This window comes from Stigmatopora argus, chromosome 1 (genome assembly GCF_051989625.1).
Source record: "Stigmatopora argus isolate UIUO_Sarg chromosome 1, RoL_Sarg_1.0, whole genome shotgun sequence".
NCBI classification, from domain to species: domain Eukaryota; kingdom Metazoa; phylum Chordata; class Actinopteri; order Syngnathiformes; family Syngnathidae; genus Stigmatopora; species Stigmatopora argus.
In genome coordinates this window covers 1,134,331-1,152,343 of record NC_135387.1, presented here as the reverse complement: position 1 = coordinate 1,152,343, position 18,013 = coordinate 1,134,331, and the positions used below count along the sequence as shown (strand labels likewise).

Below are 18,013 nucleotides of genomic sequence, written 5' to 3'. Positions count from 1 at the left end.
CCCACCTTGGACTATCCTCTTCAATCTGCTGCTGGATAAAGAACTTCTTGACCAACCGACCACAGACTGTTAGTCTTGGTCCCCACCTCTCTTCCTCCATTACACTGAGCACTGGCTCCCCTCAAGGCTGTGTACTGAGTCCTCTTCTGTACTCTCTGTACACATATGACTGTACACCCACCCACCAGTCTAATGCCATCATCAAATTCGCTGACGACACCACTGTGGTCGGACTCATCTCAGGAGGGGATGAGTCGGCCTACAGAGATGAGGTCAACAAATTGTCTTCATGGTGCTCGGTGAACAATCTCACACTGAACACCACGAAAACTAAAGAAATAATCCTGGACTTTCGCAAACACGGCACAGATCTGGCCCCACTCCTCATAAATGGAGTATGTGTAGACAGGGTCCAGTCCTTCAAATTCCTGGGGGTCCACGTCATGGATAAGCTCTCATGGTCTACAAACATCACGGCAGTAGTGAAGAAGGCTCAGAAACTACTCCATTTCCTCAGGGTACTTAGGAAGAACAACTTGGGCACCAAGCTCTGATAACCTTCTATAGAACCACTGTAGAGAGCATCCTGGCATACTGCATCACAGTGTGGTACGCTGGAAGCATGGCGGCAGACAAAAAGGCCATGCAGAAAGTGATTAACACTGCCCAGAGGATTGTCGGCTGCTCTCTGTCCTCACTGGAAGACATTGCCAGCCCTCGTTACCTCAGCAGAGCCAGGAACATCATAGGGGACCCTTACCACCCTGGTCACGATCTGTTCCAGCTGCTGCTCTCTGGCAGACATTATAGGTCCCACAAAGCACGGACAAATAGGCTTAAGGACAGTTTTTTCCCCACATCCATCAGAACTCTAAATTTGCAGTAACATAACGCACATTCCCTTCTGAGGTAATATGAAAAGATGTTTGGGTGGTGATCTGCCTCCTACTAGCTGACTGAAGGTAAGTGAAAGACAGTGAGAGGTAAGCGACCTGTATCCATAACAGCAGAATGCCAAATTACAAGTTTCCGTAACTATCACTTATTTAGGTCTTTTGCCGAGTAAACGCAGCTTATGGAGAAGCACCACCAATTTCGTCACACGCAGTTTCTGGGTGTGATGACAAGTAGGCTTTTTTGTTGTTGATAATGACGACAGGGCCTATGTCCGATTATTATTATTATTATTATGTACTGCCCCTGCTGGACATATTTCTAAATACAATTAGGTACTACAATGTGCTGCCATTTTTTATATTTTTTATTTTATCCATGCGTTTAAAGTAGTAGTCATTTGGAAACCCAATGTAATTTATCAAAGCTGGGGATTGATGTCTGACACTGAGAAAAAACAACACTAGAAGACTTATGTGAAATTCTAAGTGCCTTGGACTGACTAGAGGGCTTAGAGAACAATACCTGAAAGTGCCATGGAACACACTTTTACTTCTAGTTTAATTTTATATAATTTCCCATTATTTAAGAAAATATATTCAAAATGATTTGCTGAGAACCTTAATTCAAAGATTAATCTCAATGTTTTCTATGCTGGTGTAAGTTTTCTGGAGTATGATTTCTGGATTTACAATTTCATTACAGTAGTACTTACTGTTACTACTACTTTATTTTCTCTATTTCTTCTGTCACGTACTCTTCTGCGTGATCTCCAAATGGCTACTACTTTAAACGCAAGTGTAAAATAAAAAATATAAAAAATTGGCAACACATTGTAGTACGTACTTGTATTTAGAAATATGTCCAGCGGGGGGCAGTACATGCCCTTGTTATTCCTAAATGAATGTTATCTGTAACGGGCCGTATATGGCCCTCGGGCCGAGGTTGAAAAACATGTACACACATGATCCGGGGGCGGGGCGAGCGCGCGAAACGTCCGTTCGGCGAACTGTCCGTCGGCCAAACGTCCGTCGGCGAAATGACTTTCGGCGAATCGTCCGAGTACCAGCTGGCCCAAACTCACTGCAAATCCCTCGAAACTGCCCAACTGGATGCAGCCCACGCCATACCCCACCACCTCAGGTCTACCCCACCGAAGCAGTCCTACATGAGGTGCATCTTACACCCCTCTCATCCTGCCTCAATCTACAAGCACTTCTTAAAGCTGATGCATGGAACCAGCTGCCTCCTTCTGATCCCCGACACCACCTTCTCCATGAAAACATCAAAATGTGGTTACAAAAGAAGCCAGACTGGGGATCTTCGACCCTTCCCCGTCTTACCGCCCTTGAACTCCATACCCCTTGTACATACTCTTCCCGCCCCTGCCCACCCTGGCTATTACCCCCCTATCCAAATCGCTTTTACTGCAGTCTCCAAACAAATGCCGACCGTCATCCAAAGAGATAAGGCCGAAGAGCTCATCAGAAGCGTGGGTGAACCGGACCTACAGATCTTCACAGATGGATCCACCAAAGAAGGCACTGCGGACGGTGGTGCAGGTTTCGTCGTTATCAAGGAGACTGCAATCATCCACCAATGGCATGGTGCCACTGGCGCCCGCAGAAGTTCCTACCACTCTGAAAAAGTGGCATTGGCCGAGGCACTCTCCTGGCTGAGGGAAACAGCAGACTGGCAGACATCAATCATCCTCAGTTACTGCAAATCGCTGGTCCAAGCTATGGGAAACCCCCACACGCAAGACCCCGCCATTCGGAGACTTCAGGGTGACATCGCCCTTTTCCCTCCGCCTAAGCGACTACCGTCACCGGATGATTCGGCAAAAGACGTTTCGCCGACGGACGGTTGGCCGACGGACAGTTCGCCGAAAGGATGTTTCGCCGACCGGACGTTTGGCCGAACGGACGTTTGGCCGAACGGACGTTTGACCGAACGGACGTTTGGCCGAACGGACGTTACGCCGACCGTATGGTGTACGTGTGTGTACATGTTTTTCAACCTCGGTCCGTGGGCCATATATGGCCCGTTAGGCTTTTTAATCTGTCCCGCCGCCGACGTTGTCCAAATTATAGTAAAAATGACCTCATTCATTTACCTTTGCCCTGCAATACTGCTCATCACTCTCAATTAAAGACTGCTCTCTTTTGTTGAATAATAATATGTTCTTAATGTTGAAAGTAAGTTTGAAAATACATTTTCACCTTCAATTGTGTCTTTTTTCTTATATTCTAATCCCCAGGTTTGATAAATTACATTGCATATCCAAATGCTGTCAAATTTTAGTATCCATTCTGGCCCGCAAGTCAAAAAGTTTGCCCACCCCTGGTATAGACAAACTTGCCTCTTTTATTAAAAAGAAGACAAAGCAAATTCACAGATGGTGTTTTTATTAAAGCAGTAAAACTTTTCACACACACACACAATTTACAAGAAATTACAATTAATATATGTTGGATGGAATATATGATATGTTAGAGAAAAGACCTTGCTGTTAATGAACGGTTTAAAAAGCTCACGGATGACTATCATCTGTGAATTTGCTTTGTCTTCTTTTTAATAAAATTGTCAAAAAAGTAGTCTGTAATTCTATCACAGGTACAACTGTGGGAAACATAATTGTCTCTCATATTTTTATAGAAGAAAACAAAAATAAAAAAACAATACAGGAAGTCATTCATTGTGACTTTTAACCAAGTTATTCAATTTATCCAGTGTTTAGCAATTTTATATGAGCAAACTTGAGTTTCTTCCAGAGATTAATCTGAGTAAAATAAGGCTCAATGAACACCACTTCAAAATAGTACATTGTTTTTCTCTCCTGGTCATCCTTGGATTTTTCTATTCATGTTATTAGAGCTCCATCTGGTGGATATTTTACTGCTTTAATAAAAACAACATCTGTGATTTTGCTTTGTCTTCTTTTTAATAAAAGAGGCAAGTTTGTCTATACCAGTGGTTGGCAAACTTTTTGAATATTGATAACGTGTTTAATTTGGGACAATAATAGGATAAAAGAAGCAAGTTTGTCTATACCAGGGGTGGGCAAGCTTTTTGACTTGCGGGCCAGAATGGATCCTAAAATGGGCCGTATATGGCCCGCGGGCAGAGGTTGAAAAACATGTACATACACGATCCGGGGGCGGGGCGAGCGCATGAATCCCGCGTCGGCGAAATGTCCGTTCAGCCAACCGTCCGGTCGGCGAAACGTCCGTTCGGCCAAACGTCCGGTCGGCGAACTGTCCAGTCGACGAAACGTCCGGTCGGCGAAATGTCCGTTCGCCGAACTGTCCGTCGGCCAAACGTCCGTCGGCGAAACGTCTTTCGGCGAATTGTCCGAGTACCAGCCACTACAGCTACTGTGGATCCCAGGCCACTGCAACATATGCGGTAACGACCTGGCCGATGTGCTAGCTAAACTTGGCTCGTCAGATGACCAAACCCATACCTCCCCGGACGCAGCCACAAGACGCGCCATCATCCAACGTGAAGATTGCTCCCCCCCTCTCCTACCCCCACCTTTTGCAGACCTAGACTAAGAAAGTCACAGAGGAAGAACTTGCCCTACCGAAAGGAGACCGCACAGACCTGATTCGTTTCCGCAGTGGACACCACCCCCTGCTCCGCCATTGGCTCCACCTTATGGGGAAATCCGACTCGGATCGCTGCTGCCTGTGCGACGAGGAAACATCTGAACTCCTATGGCTCCGCTGTCCGGCCTTAATGACCGAACGCTACCTTTGCGGCCTGGGCAACTCCCTGGATGAACTAATCCGCGTTCCAGTGGCAGCTCTAGCGCTGCTGAGGGTAATCCTCAGGCGCCTGAGGTGAAAAAGAAGAAGAAGAAGAAGCAAGTCGGCCAGAAGATCTGGTTATCATCCCGAGATCTACCCCTCGGATCTAGGAAGCTGCCCTCCCACCTCCCATGAGATTGAACGAGTGATAAACCCATTGGCTGTGCGCCTCAAACTTCCGGCAGCCTTCCGCACCCATCCCACCTCCCTCCACCCGCAATCCTAGTGGATGGAGCACCGTTTACTTGCCCAAACCCAGGGGTGTCTCCCTCCACCACCAGGATAAGGAGAGGCACAACCAGCTCTCCATGCCTGCTCCTATCACCACTCACCCATCTCTACCCCCGTCACTGCCGTTGGTGTGCCCCTGGTCAGGAACTAAGCAGAAACCCCATTGATCTCAAGGCCTAGAATCGGAAAGAGCGACAGCCTACCGACGACGAAGCCACAGCGACCATTGAATAATGGGCGGGACAACAACAGGAGACCATCACATGATGATGTGGGGCGGAAAACATGGACCCCCACCACTGCAAGCAGCAGTCCAGACGATAAAGAGGCCCCCCGCTGCAGGAGCCATGCCAGCAGAAAGTGACACCCACCTGAAAAACAACACTGAAAACATGCAACGCTCCGCCTAGTACTCGTAGAGACATTACACGATTCTCTGATTCTGTCAACTAGGGAGTTGTGGGGAGAAAGACAGTGACCATGATGTTCTTACGAGCAGCCTCTCGCGTCGGCTGTATGCTGCTTGTATATCAAAATTTGTCTCCAATCTCAAGATAAATATTTGCTCAAAATTCTACTCGTGTTTTAAATTGCTCGTATGTCAGGGTATTACTGTAACCTTATTTCAACTGAATTTGCCCAAATCTACATCTTGTAATAGATAAACAGGAAATTACTCAAATATGCCCTAAAATAAATGTAACACAAATCATAAAAGGCAAAAAAGTAATGAAAACTCCTGCAACAAACAAATATAGATATCCACTTCAGAAAAAACTGGGAGGACTAGCTGTGAATGCATATATATCAGTACCACTAACGGTGCCATACATCCTAATCCATTTGGACTGAGAGGGGTTGACAAATGAGTAAACAAGCGACCCCAAAATGCCACAAAACGTATAGGAAGTGACTGAAAAATATGTGAAAGTGCAGAAAGTGACCCATGGGAGGTTAAACAAAGCATTCTCACCCACATACTCCGAAAATTGCATTTTCGAGTTTCATTTGATTTTCAGGAACAAAATATGCCTTGCAACTTTGAAATGAACTGAGGTGTTACATGACTTCTATAACTGAAGTGAACTTTGATGATTATTTCTGTTAATGTCGGCTGCATGCTTAGCAAGCCAAGGTAAAGTCTTAAAAATTATTATATTTGACATCATAAAATGCAATGTACATATACAGTCAGTAGTTTTCATTGTATTAGTGTTAAGTGTATGTATCCTGACCTTTTGTGTGACGACTTGTCTTTTTCCTGAGACTCTTGGGCTCCACCATTCTCCTGCATCTCATCTTCACCATCAGCTCTTCCTGAAACACTGGTGAGTCTGCTTTCTTCCAGAAGTGTCGATTTTACGTTATTTGTAATGTACTCTGTAACTTTACTCTCTTCCTCCTTTCCATCTGCTCTGTGACTACTTCTTCCAGCAATCTGTCCTTCATTTACCTTCTCACTCTCCGGCTTCTCTTTATCATAATCACAAGCAACAACCTCCTCCCTTGTTTTGGCTTCATCTTTAGCGTCCTGTTTTTCACCTATAATGGCCTTCTTTAAAGCGGTATTAAAATCTTCACTTGATTCATCCTCCTCTTCTTCCTGCACAACCTCCAAACTCCTCACCTCCTCTATGGCAACATTTTCATACTCGCTGCACCTATCTGTAGGCACAGCCGTCAGAACATTTTGTGGTGTTTTTTTTAGTTGAAGTATCTTGAGGAGATCAAACTCCATCATTACTGGAGCTTCAGCTGCCACCGGATTCATTCTGAGAGGCCGTGCTGTAATTTTCTTGCGTGTACAAGCATCACAAGGGCAGTAATCTTCGTTACTTTGTTGGTCACTAAACTTGGGTGTCATCTCCCCATCACTAAAGCAGTCAGCAGTTTTGACTGACTGGTTCTTCATTATCTGACAAAGGAAAGATGATATTATCAACTTTGTCTGTACCAGAAATCTGTTAGTTTGCAAGTAAATGAGACTACAAACATGATGCCAACTACAACTTAACCTATTGTTTGGTCTAATACAAAAGCTGCATATAAATAATGCTGTTTTTTAATGGTTTTACCTTCAGCATTCGTCGGCGCTTCTCTGTCATGGTAGATTCTCTGGACAGATTTACCTCCTTTGGAGGTCGTGGGGACCTGTCTTTTCGACCAGATCGATTCTGAATTTCACTCATTTCGCGCTTAATACTGCTATGGATTCTGCTGCTCATCTCATCTTTCAGCTCTATAATCATCGTGTCCAAAATGAGGCTGTCATCAAGGTCCCAATGGACTTTAAACTCTGTCATGGCATCGATGTAATGATTCATAAATTCCTTCTCCAACTTCTTTAGAAGGTCCAAGACCCAGACTTGCTCAGCATCTTGGGACGGTTTATTTGACAATTTGAGTTGCAACCGTCTTGGTTGTGGTGTTGAGCTAGAGTTAGAGCTTTTGTCAGATGATGTAAATTTGACATCTTTTGGACTTTCCAGATTTGAAAGAACTTGCCTTTGTTCTTCACTGTGTAAAGTTTGTTCTTCTAAACCTACCTCAGCTTTAATTTCCAAGGTTTGTGGTATTGTTGTCTCCTTTAAAACATTCTCCACAACCTCATGCTCATGCAAAGACTCTTTAATGAATGCTCCATCTGCTTCTTGATTGTCATGTTCCTTCCCCGAGCCACCAGAGCCACTGCTCATGCCAACCCCTGAGGAGGACCTTGGTGGTGTCCCTTGATCTTTGCCGATACCCCTGTTCTCAATGTCCCTAGGTTCTGTGAGCCATATCGATTGAAGAATGGCTATAACATCGCCATAATGACAGTTAGTGTTCTCATGTTGTTTGCAACTTTGACATCCCAAGGGCTCAATGAGTTGGAGCTGGGCCAGACAGTGCAGGAGGCACCTGGCTGATGTGGTTAGTCTGCGGCCATAAACTGGAGATACCTGGGGAGCACATGATCTGAGAATTTAGATTATTTCTCATACAGACAACCATCCACAACACACAACATTTGAGGATATTTAGCTTCCTTTACCTCAGGCAGGCTTCTACATCGTCCCAGTGAGGAGCTGAGAAGAACCTTCATCACTGCAGCTGCGGAGTGCCAATCTTTTGACACCTTTCTACACAATGGGGAGTTGATCTGGGAAGATGATTTTGCTAATCCAACACCTGTAGCAAGATCTGTACTGTTTTCTTCATCTGTTGTTGCGCGTCCTTCTTTCTTGTCACTCTCAGCTTTCGCCATATTTTCTAACCTATCCTCTTCAATATGTTGTTCCTTTGTATTTGTTACTTCACCGACATCGTTAACCAGCTCTTTCTTGCCATCCTCAATGAACTCATAAGGAGTGATCATGACACTGTTAGCAGGAATGCTTCGCAACCAATCACTTACTACTTCACAAGGGGATGTGTTGGGTAGACAGGCAGGGGTCACGTCAGTTCTTTCACGCTGATCTCTTAGACTCCCTTTTATTTTGCTTTTCTCCATATGCTGTTTGTTGCTATCTTTGTTTGCCTTGCTCGACTCCTGATAATATTGCTGTCCAGCTTTCGTGTCCTTGAGTTTAGCAGTAGACATGGTACTTCCACCACATGTCTCTTTACTGCAGAGTCTAATGTTTACTTGTCCTAAGGTCTTGAACAAAATTTCATTTTTTGCAAAACTGGATGTTTTCACAGATTGGACATTACCACTGCCAGTCACTTCAACAGCGCCTTCATTATTTTGCTTCAAATCATTTACTTTTGTATCAACTTCCAAGTAACAAGGTGCCTTGATGTTTATTGCTGCACTTGCAGAATTTTTAGAGCCGTTTTTATCAGGATTAACATTGGTCGCACTGACATTTTGCTGATTGAACTTAGAATTTTTAACAACCGATGACAGTGACAATGACATTCTCTCGCCATTGTCACTTTTACTGTCGGTGCTTGAGATTGGACTGGCACAAGAATTGTCAACTTGTGGGTCCTCCTCATTAGAGCTTTGTTCTTCAATATTAGAGACTTTGGACTTATCAGATAACATTAACTGGACATCCAGAGTTTTTGATCTCACTCTGTGCTTGTTGTGAATGTTAGTGTGAAATGGCATGAAAGATGTGCCTCTTTCTGCATCATACATTTGCCGGTTATCAGGCAACCCAAGTGATATAGAGCTACGTGAGTTTATACTTCGTTTCTTTCTACATCTTGAAATTTCCACTTCATTTAGTTCCATTTCATCATCTTCTTCCTTTGCTTTGTTTTCTTTTACCGACCCCTTCCTCTTTCCCTCTACCGTTGTAGAAGCTATAACCGAGCATTGAAAGCTTCTAGATTTGGAAGTTACTGAATGAGCTGACAGTGCACTCTGACCTCTTACCTCATAGGAATTGCTGGGTGATTCAACCCTTACTTTCTTCAGATATGATTGGGATGAGCATATTCTCTTGGGTGACAACATTTGAGTACTAGAGTGCACAGAGGTTTTCCTTTGGCCATTTTTTTTTTCCAACTCTTTACCTTCAACACACACATTGGCATTTTTCTGGGTTGTCTCTGGTGTTCCACTCAATCTGTCAACCCCATCAGGTGTTTTATTGGTGACCACATTTTGTTTTGGGGATGTTAATTTTAGATTATTGGTAGAAACTGACTTCTGACAGGGAGACTTTGATTTCAGATATATGGGGCTAGTTACCCACTCGTTCTCCTTATTTGTCCTATTTCCGTTCACTTTAACGGAGGAATCACAGCCTTCTTTTAGATCAGGAAATAATGTGGTGCAATTTGAGACAATGGCTGTTTGACATGAAGTTGTTGATTTTGTAGACAAAAGACTTGTTGCCCTTTCATTAGCTACCTTACAGTTGTTAACATCTTCAATTTGTGTTTTTTCCTCACACATATCTGTTTTTTCTTCCTTTTCAATCAGTTCTACCACCAGTGTCTCATCTTTTGCACTTTGTCTGTCCGTGATCTTCTGGCAAAATAGTTCTGACTTTGCTGATATATTTGATTTGGATGATTTTGTTGAGGGGACACTAATGGGTCTCTCCTTCTTGCTAGACTTTACAGAATCATTGGATTTTGCAGAAAGATAATTTTGAGATCTACTGCTTGTTTCCTCTGGGACTGTATTTTCAAATGAGGACTTTGATGAAGAGGATTTTGCTTCTGTATGGTGACAGATTACTCCATCTACCATTTTACAACTTTCAACTGTCCCAGTGAAATTAGAATTGAGAGACTTGTTGGACTCACCTGACATTGTAGCCTTCAAGCTGCTTTTCACGTTTTTTTCAGTTGTGGCATTATTGGAGGCAAATTTCTTGGATATGTCAGACATGGCGGCTCTTTCTTGCTCCCTTTCTGTTGTGTCAGGACTGGGTGTTCTGGAAATGGCACTGGACATACTTTCCAGAACATTACCTACAGATGATCTATGTTCCGTGAGGTTGGTTTGAATGGATTGTGTGGAAAAAATATCATTTTTTGCAAAGTAAATCGCTATATCTTGGGGTTTAAAATGTGAAGTTGGGTTCAAAGTGGCTTGAAGAATATGGCATGATCTCTTTGAAGACCTCTTGAGGCTTTCGTTATTAGAGGTGGCTATCCATTGGTAGCCCCCACAATTAAGACATACACTTGACATTCCAGATGGGTTGGAGTTGCCAGATGAAGCTTTAACAATGCCCTTTAATGATACATTCTCATTTGTTTGTTTCAAAATATTGGTGGAGCAGCAAGAAGCTCTACTTACATTGATGCTCAGGTTTTGATCTGTTGCAGCTGTTTCACTTACTGACAAACTTTCATTATTATCTTGGTCCTCTGGATTGTCGACCTCAGTCAAGTGGTTGATTGACTGATTGTCGTTTGCTTGAGCATTTGAAGATAACTCCCTTACATGGGAGCACTGTAAAACGCTCAGTGGCAAGTTGTTAAGATATTGGTCTTCTTTTAATGACTGCAGCACATGCGAAGAATCCCTGATTGTGATGGATAGTGGGTGATTCACTTGTTCCTTTGGCTCATCCATGACTGATCTCTCACAAGAAGAGCTCAGGTTGGCGTTCAGTTTTCCCACTTCACTGCAGCTGGAGCACCTGCTCATCTTACACACCTCGATGTTAGTGTCTTCATTCTGCCCCATATCTACTCTTTGGTCCATATGTTCCATCACACATGTTTCTTTTTGGACAAGTTGACTCTGGTCTGAATCGGAACCTCTTCCATAGCTGGCGAATTTTGCGGGGCAATGCATTACTCTCATCGAATGACACGATGAGGATGAGGAAGAGGAATGCGTGTGTCTAATTGTAGTGTGAGTGTGGCTTGCATATAGAGGTGAGAGAGGTAGCTGCTCTTGGTGGTGCATTGGATTTTCCCAGAGGTTGTACTCCTGTTCATGCATCTGGTCGCCGTAGAGGGACTGATTTAGATCCAATGCATGATGGATTGATTGATTGGCATTGTCTAAATAATCCCTGTTAAATGTTGCACAATAAGAGTGTTTTTCTAATTGCCCATTTTGTAAGGAAGTAAGGTAAGCATGGCTTGGTGGGTAGCAGTCACTACTCAGAGAGGGTGTCTTTCCTATTTGCGTTGACCACTTTAATGTCTCATTATTGCGGAGGCAAAACCGCACCCTCATCTCCACGGAGAGACTACCGTCCTTGTTGACCAGAACACGCTTTTCAATATCATCATTCATAATAGTTGGTCTGTGCTGTGAGTGCGCTCCTATACCATTGCCAAAATACTTCTCCGAGGACAAAGAAAATCGAGTCGAGCGGGTTGATGAATCAGACCGAGGGTGGATGATGCTCTTTTTTGTTTCCAGACCAAAGTTAACTGAAAGCAAAGAGTTAAAATTAAAAAGTTATGAGACAAATTTTATAAATTCATATGTCTGCACGTAAAAGCTTCTAGCCTACCAGTTTTTCTGCTCTCCTGCCCCTCACTGCACTCACTGGCTCTGGACTGAGCTCCATGAGGGGATGATTTGGCTTCTTGAATACTGGGGGATTGAGCCCCATTTCCCGGTGTCCCGGTATAAAAACCAGGGGACTTGTTGCTTATATCAGGAAGTGTTCCATTTGAGCCCTTTCCCAGAATCTTTAACAGCATAGAACTTAGGGCCTCTCTGCCAACACACACCAAAACTCCAGGGCAGACCATCAGACTTTGAACACTGTCAATCTAGACAGACATTTACATTGTTTAGTCATAAATTAACCAAGGTAAGTTAAAATCCAAAAACTGTTAACACCACTGCTAAGAAGGTTGTGTGTACATTGTTGTTCTTCCAGTATGCAATATTGTACAAAACACATTTTAACTTACTCAGTTTATGGTGGATGAATAATTATAGATCTGAATAAATATATCTGTAGATGGGAATCTCTAATCTAATTAGTGAATACTAATCAAGTATTCTAATTTGAGATAAATTTCTCACCCTGCGTCCCTCTGTGGTATATATTTTTAGGACATGGAACCGCATCACGTCAGAAACCTCCTCAAGAAAGGCCCTCATACTTCTAATTGACCTCTGGCTCAGTACTATATTTTTTTGCATCCCAGGCTCAGTGTTTTTAACCAAAAGAATGCGTCGGTGCCTGTGAGCTAGATGATGAGATGAAGACATTGGCAAGGATTCTGCTTGTGGGGGGATGGGGGAGGGATAGGGCCAAACCGTTTGATGTTTACTAGCAAATTTCATGTTGACTGGTTTAGGCTGGCGCCCATCAGAGCACAGGTAACAGCCACCGTCTTGAAGTTCGTCCAGATGTCTGATGATGCGTGTGGGAGTGGTTATTGTCCGCACACCAAATGGAAGTGACACCTACACACAAAAGAATTAATGTCCAAATTAGCGTTGCACTGATAGAATTGGTAGCTCCTGAATTGTTAACACAATAAAAAAGATTGTCAGCTGATATTGATAATTATCACGATAACTATCAAATGGAATGAATGATGAAAATTTTAGTATTTTTGTTGTTCTGTTGTGCAATAAAGATAAGACAACTCCCTCTTTACGCTATGAAAAGTAAAGAATAAAACCTGCAGAAATTTTGACATTCTTTTTTTATAATTCGACCTCAAACCAAAAGTTGCTGTGCAATTGTTAGAGTTATTTTGGGTACTATTATAAATGTGCTTGCAACAAAAACGCTTAACTTTATTCTGGGAAATATTAATCATTATATGTGCTTGCAACGAAGAAACAAACTCGAAGATCACTCCCTTCTGCAGCTGGCTCCGAGGACTCTCGATTGTTTTTTAACCCCGACCTCTCACACGGATCCGGGAGGACTCTCGATTTTTTTGACTTGGATTCCGCACCAAGTGGCGATACCGAATCGACCTCCGAAAGGACTCGCAATTGTTTTAAAATGGATGCTTGCTTGTTTTAACTCTTATGCAATTGTTTTGATTTCTGACCTTAATTGTTTTGAATAGAGGCTCGCTTGGTTTACCTCTTATGCCATTGTTTTGAATAGATGACCTTAATTGTTTTGACTCTAATGCAATTAAATGGGCAGGAGTGGATTCGATTCTTTAGAATGATATAGGACGAGGATGAGTCAGGATCGATTCTCTCTTCCAAGAAAAGCTGCATATGCGTCCGATGTCTTCCTTATCTTAAAGTGTATGTATTGGTGAACGTATCAGCAATATAAAATAAAATAATCAACTGAAGTTATCATCACGCTTCACAACCAGACTATTTTCACCCTCACAAAAACAAACAAGTGAAATTTACGTATGGCCGTTAACAAAAAATAAAATAAAAAATTTGGATTAACTTAACCCAAGATAACAAGTTTTAGATTTTTGCAATATTTTCAAAAGATTTACATAAAATGGTGAAAAACCTTGATATCAAGTAAGATAAATATTTCAGGCTGTCCTTAAATAGGACAATGGGTTAAGGACATTTTCAATAAGGCTGCTCTTTGTGCAGGTATTTTTAAAAAAAATTAAAAGAAAGAAAACGCCAGGGAGAATTCACTTGGATCTTTTTGTGGATAGGCTCTGTGTTGTCCTGCATCTAATAATCACTAATTTTGGCCATGTTATTGTCATTTTGCGTTAATGCTCCGTGTTAGCTTTAATTGCTAAACCTGCTTGTTCAGAACCAAAAGAGAATTAAAAAAATCTCTTTTGAAAAATGGTTGTTTAACAAATAAAAGATTGAGTTTACACACTTAGAGAAGGTGAAGAAATTAAATCACTCGTCTACAATGTTCCCTCTAATTTTTCGTTGGTCTGAGCAGAAAGTCAACCTCCCTGAGCGCACTGAGTACCAGTGTGAGCGACATCATCGGTACTCGGATGATTCGCCTAAAGACGTTTCGCCGACGGACGTTTGACAGACGGGCAGGTCGCCGAATGAACGTTCGGCGGAACGTCCATTCGGCGACCTGTCCATTTTTCATGTAAAACATGCTGTAAAACACGAAAAACATAAGTGGACAGAGCTACTGCCACTTGCTGCCGCTTAAACGGCGCCATCATGGGGAAAGGGGTAAAAAAAAAAAAAAAAAAAAATTTTTTTTTTTTACTGCGCGCCATATGATTGCTGCTGCGCAGCGAGGACGAGAGTAGTGCGCAATTGCGCACGCGCGCAGCTTAGCGGGAACACTGCTCGTCTATTAGGATCCGACAGCATTTCTGGCCACCAATAATTCAACTCTCTACGTTGCACGGTTTGGACAAACGTATCAAAAGAATCTTAACACACACACACACACACACACACATAAATCACATTTTATTAGGATTATAGATTCATTTATTATTGTTAATATTTTGTTCAATGGCTCCCAAGCCATTTGACAGATTGACACGAAATTTACAGAAAAGATAGGTAATTATGTTCTGTTTAAAGAAAACCTTTTAGTTTTTCAACAAGCAATCCCCTTTATTAATTTTTAATTTATTAGTCACTAGCACCCAGTGGCGGGTCGTCGGGGCCTTCAAGGCCTTCTCTGCTGGCCTAAGAAATATCTGAATCATATTATATTTTGTCCATCAATACTTATTATTCCAAATGGTCTGTTAGCATCCTTTCATTGCTTTTCCCCCTGGTTGCACTGCTTCCAGATGTGTGTTTTCATATTGAAGCATTTAACCAATCACATTTCAGCCATTATTTGTTGCCAGGATCAGAAATCTGCCTCAAAGCCTTCACATCAGTTCTGCGGGCTCTGCTGCATTAAACAAGACTGTTGCTTTTAACCAATCAGATTTCGATTTGGCAACCCCACAATACTTTTTGCAGCCATTGACATTTTGCTGGCTGGGATACGTCATTGCTTTCACCAACTCTGATTGGCTAGCTATAGAGAGTAGGCGGGTCAAAGCCATAGTGAGGCAGCCAGAGATCGCAAACTCCACCCACAATGGCCGACAGAGGCAAAAACAAATGGATTTGATTGCAGATTTGCTCACAAAGCTATTTTCCAGACAGACTTTTCCAGAAAAAAATGGACATCATTAAGAAAGGGCGGTCAACTCCGAAGCTAGCAAACCTGTTACAGCCGGGAAAAGGGTGTTTGCACCACTTTCAGTGCGCTAACTTAGCTGCACAAGCAAATATATTGTTGTGTTGATTTAAAGCCATTTTCAAGACGGACTATGCTGGAAATATGACAGGACAGGCTCGACTTTCATCATTAGCTTCGAAGGCGATAGAAAAGAAGGAAGAAAGAAAAGAGGATGGATATTGTGTACAGTTAAAAAGGATTTTTGGTGAGTATAATATGGCTATATTCCTAAATAATATTTCAATTGTGGGCCCGGTTCTGATATCTGAAAAGCTCCAGTGTTTGTATTTAAGCTCCAGTAGTTGGATTTAATCACTAAATGCTCCTAGGAAGTGGATTTTACCCCATTTTACGCCAGTAATTTTTTTGCCGTTTCGCCATTGACGTCCATCGCTGTCTTTTCCCGGGAAAAATCACCCCCTGGCCTGGTTGTAATGTCTCAAAAGCTCCAGTATTTGTATTCAATCAATAAATGCTGCTAGGAAGAGGATTTTACCTCATTTTAGTGCATTTTTTGCCGTTTCACGTATGGACGTATCGACGTTCATCACTGTCTTTTTACCGGGGAAATAATACTCCGGGCCCAGTTCTGATGTCTAAAAAGCTCCAATATTTGTATTTAATCAATAAATGCTGTTTTTGGCTGGATTTTACCCAATTTTTGGGCAATGTTTGCCCGTACGCCATTGACGTTCATCGCTGTCTTTTCCCGGGAAAATCACCCCCCCTGGCCTGGTTTTAATGTCTGAAAAGCTCCAGTGTTTGTATTTAATCACTAAACGCTGCTAGGAAGTGGATTTTACCCCATTTCTGAGCATTGATTTATTGATTGTTTTCTATGTTTCACAGCTGTAGCTGCCGTAGAGGTTTTAGAGCCATAAAATAGTTTTTGAGGGTTGGATTGATACGTTGAAGGCACTACCAGAAAATGCACGGACCGCCACTGCTAGCACCTAATATTTACAATAGCTCCCAAGCAATTTCACGTATTGGCACCAAATTTACAGATATTTACAGGAAAGAAAGGTAATTACCTTGTGTTTAACAAACACCTTTGATTTTTTAATAACACATTCCATTTATTAATTAATAATGTATTACCTTTATTAGCACCTTACATCTTCAATAGCTCAAGAGAGCAGCAGGCTAACATATTTCAGGTCAGGCATACTCATCGATATACTTATGCTAATGCTCAAAGCTTGAGTTTACACACTTTGAGAAGGTAAAGAAATTCAATCAGTCGTCTATTAGGATTCGACAGCCGTTTCTGGCCACCATAATGTCAACTCTCTATGATGCAGGGTTTGGACAAAAGTAGCGTGAGCATGTTAACATAAAACATCCACCCATAAATCACGCTTTATCTATTCCTGCTACCCAAAACACTTTTTTCCCTGTCGTGACGGAAAGACTCGCCGACACACGATGGTGCTGGATGCGCTGAGCCAACACCCCTTTTTACGTCATTTACCAACGTCATTTTGGGGAGAATTTCCGCCAGTGAGTTTCCAGGTGCACACACACACACATCGAACCATACATCACGCTTTATAAGGATTAGACAATTGATAAAACGTGATTTATGGATGGTGGATGTTTCATAAATTCCGTCACGATAGGAAAAAAAAGTGTTACGGGGAGCACCTAGAAACTCGCTGGACGACCAATCAGCCATGCAGTGCGTTTAGGGCACATCATGTAAAAACCACGATTCATACATCATAGAGAAGCTGAAGAAATTCAATCATCTATTAGTATCCGACAGCCGTTTCTGGCTGCCATAAAAAATGTCAACTCTCTATGTTGCACGGTTTGGACAAATGTAGCAAGAGAATCTTAACATACACACACAAACACACACACCCATAAATCACGCTTCATAAGGATTATAGATAATGTAAAACAAATTTTCTTATCATCCTCTTCTTCTGAGCGTTGGTCTGGAACTTGCTTTCCTGTCACGATAGCGCCCCCATTCTCTGTTGTGGCCAGGTGTTGTAATTGCAGTTCTGAATTTTATTATTGTTGAAAAAAATTATCTCATCTCATTTTCTGAACCGCTTTATCTTCATTGGGGTTGCGGGGGGTACTGGAGCCAATCCCAGCTGTCTCCGGGCCAGAGGACGGGGACAGGCCGAATCGGTGGCCAGCCGATCTGAAAACAAATATTTCACGATAATTGTCGTTATTGTTTTAATCGCCCAGCTCTACATCTCTCTCATATAATCTCACTTTCTTAACCACTTTATTCTCATTAGGGTCACCGGGGGTGCTGGAGCCAATCTCAGCTGTTTCCGGGCCAGAGGCGGGGGACACCCAGAATTGGTGGCCAGCCGATCGCAAGGCACAAGGAGACGGAAAACCATGCACACTCACACCCATACATAGGGGCAATTTAGAGTGTCCAATCAGTCTACCATGCATGTTTTTGGAATGTGGGAGGAAACCGGAGTACCCGAAGGAAACCCACTCAGGCCCGGGGAGAACATGCAACAGAGCTGTGAGGCCTCACGCACCACCAGGCCG

General features: G+C 42.6%; 1 protein-coding gene across 12 annotated transcripts in view; it reads right to left on the bottom strand.

The window, feature by feature from the left end:
* rp1l1a (rp1 like 1a) overlaps nt 1-18,013 on the bottom strand; it is a 61,510-nt gene that overhangs the window by 13,344 nt on the left and 30,153 nt on the right. For 11 of the 12 annotated variants that reach the window (XM_077619054.1, XM_077597244.1, XM_077597689.1 and 8 more), the window contains 5 exons: nt 12,388-12,774; nt 11,864-12,128; nt 7,972-11,780; nt 7,013-7,879; nt 6,173-6,852 (listed from right to left, as the gene is read on the bottom strand). In XM_077619054.1, coding sequence (XP_077475180.1) covers nt 6,173-6,852; nt 7,013-7,879; nt 7,972-11,780; nt 11,864-12,128; nt 12,388-12,774 — 6,008 coding nt within the window. Of the gene's footprint in view, nt 1-6,172; nt 6,853-7,012; nt 7,880-7,971; nt 11,781-11,863; nt 12,129-12,387; nt 12,775-12,964; nt 17,643-18,013 lie in introns of those variants that run through there. The other variant, XM_077600880.1, reaches the window with a different exon arrangement.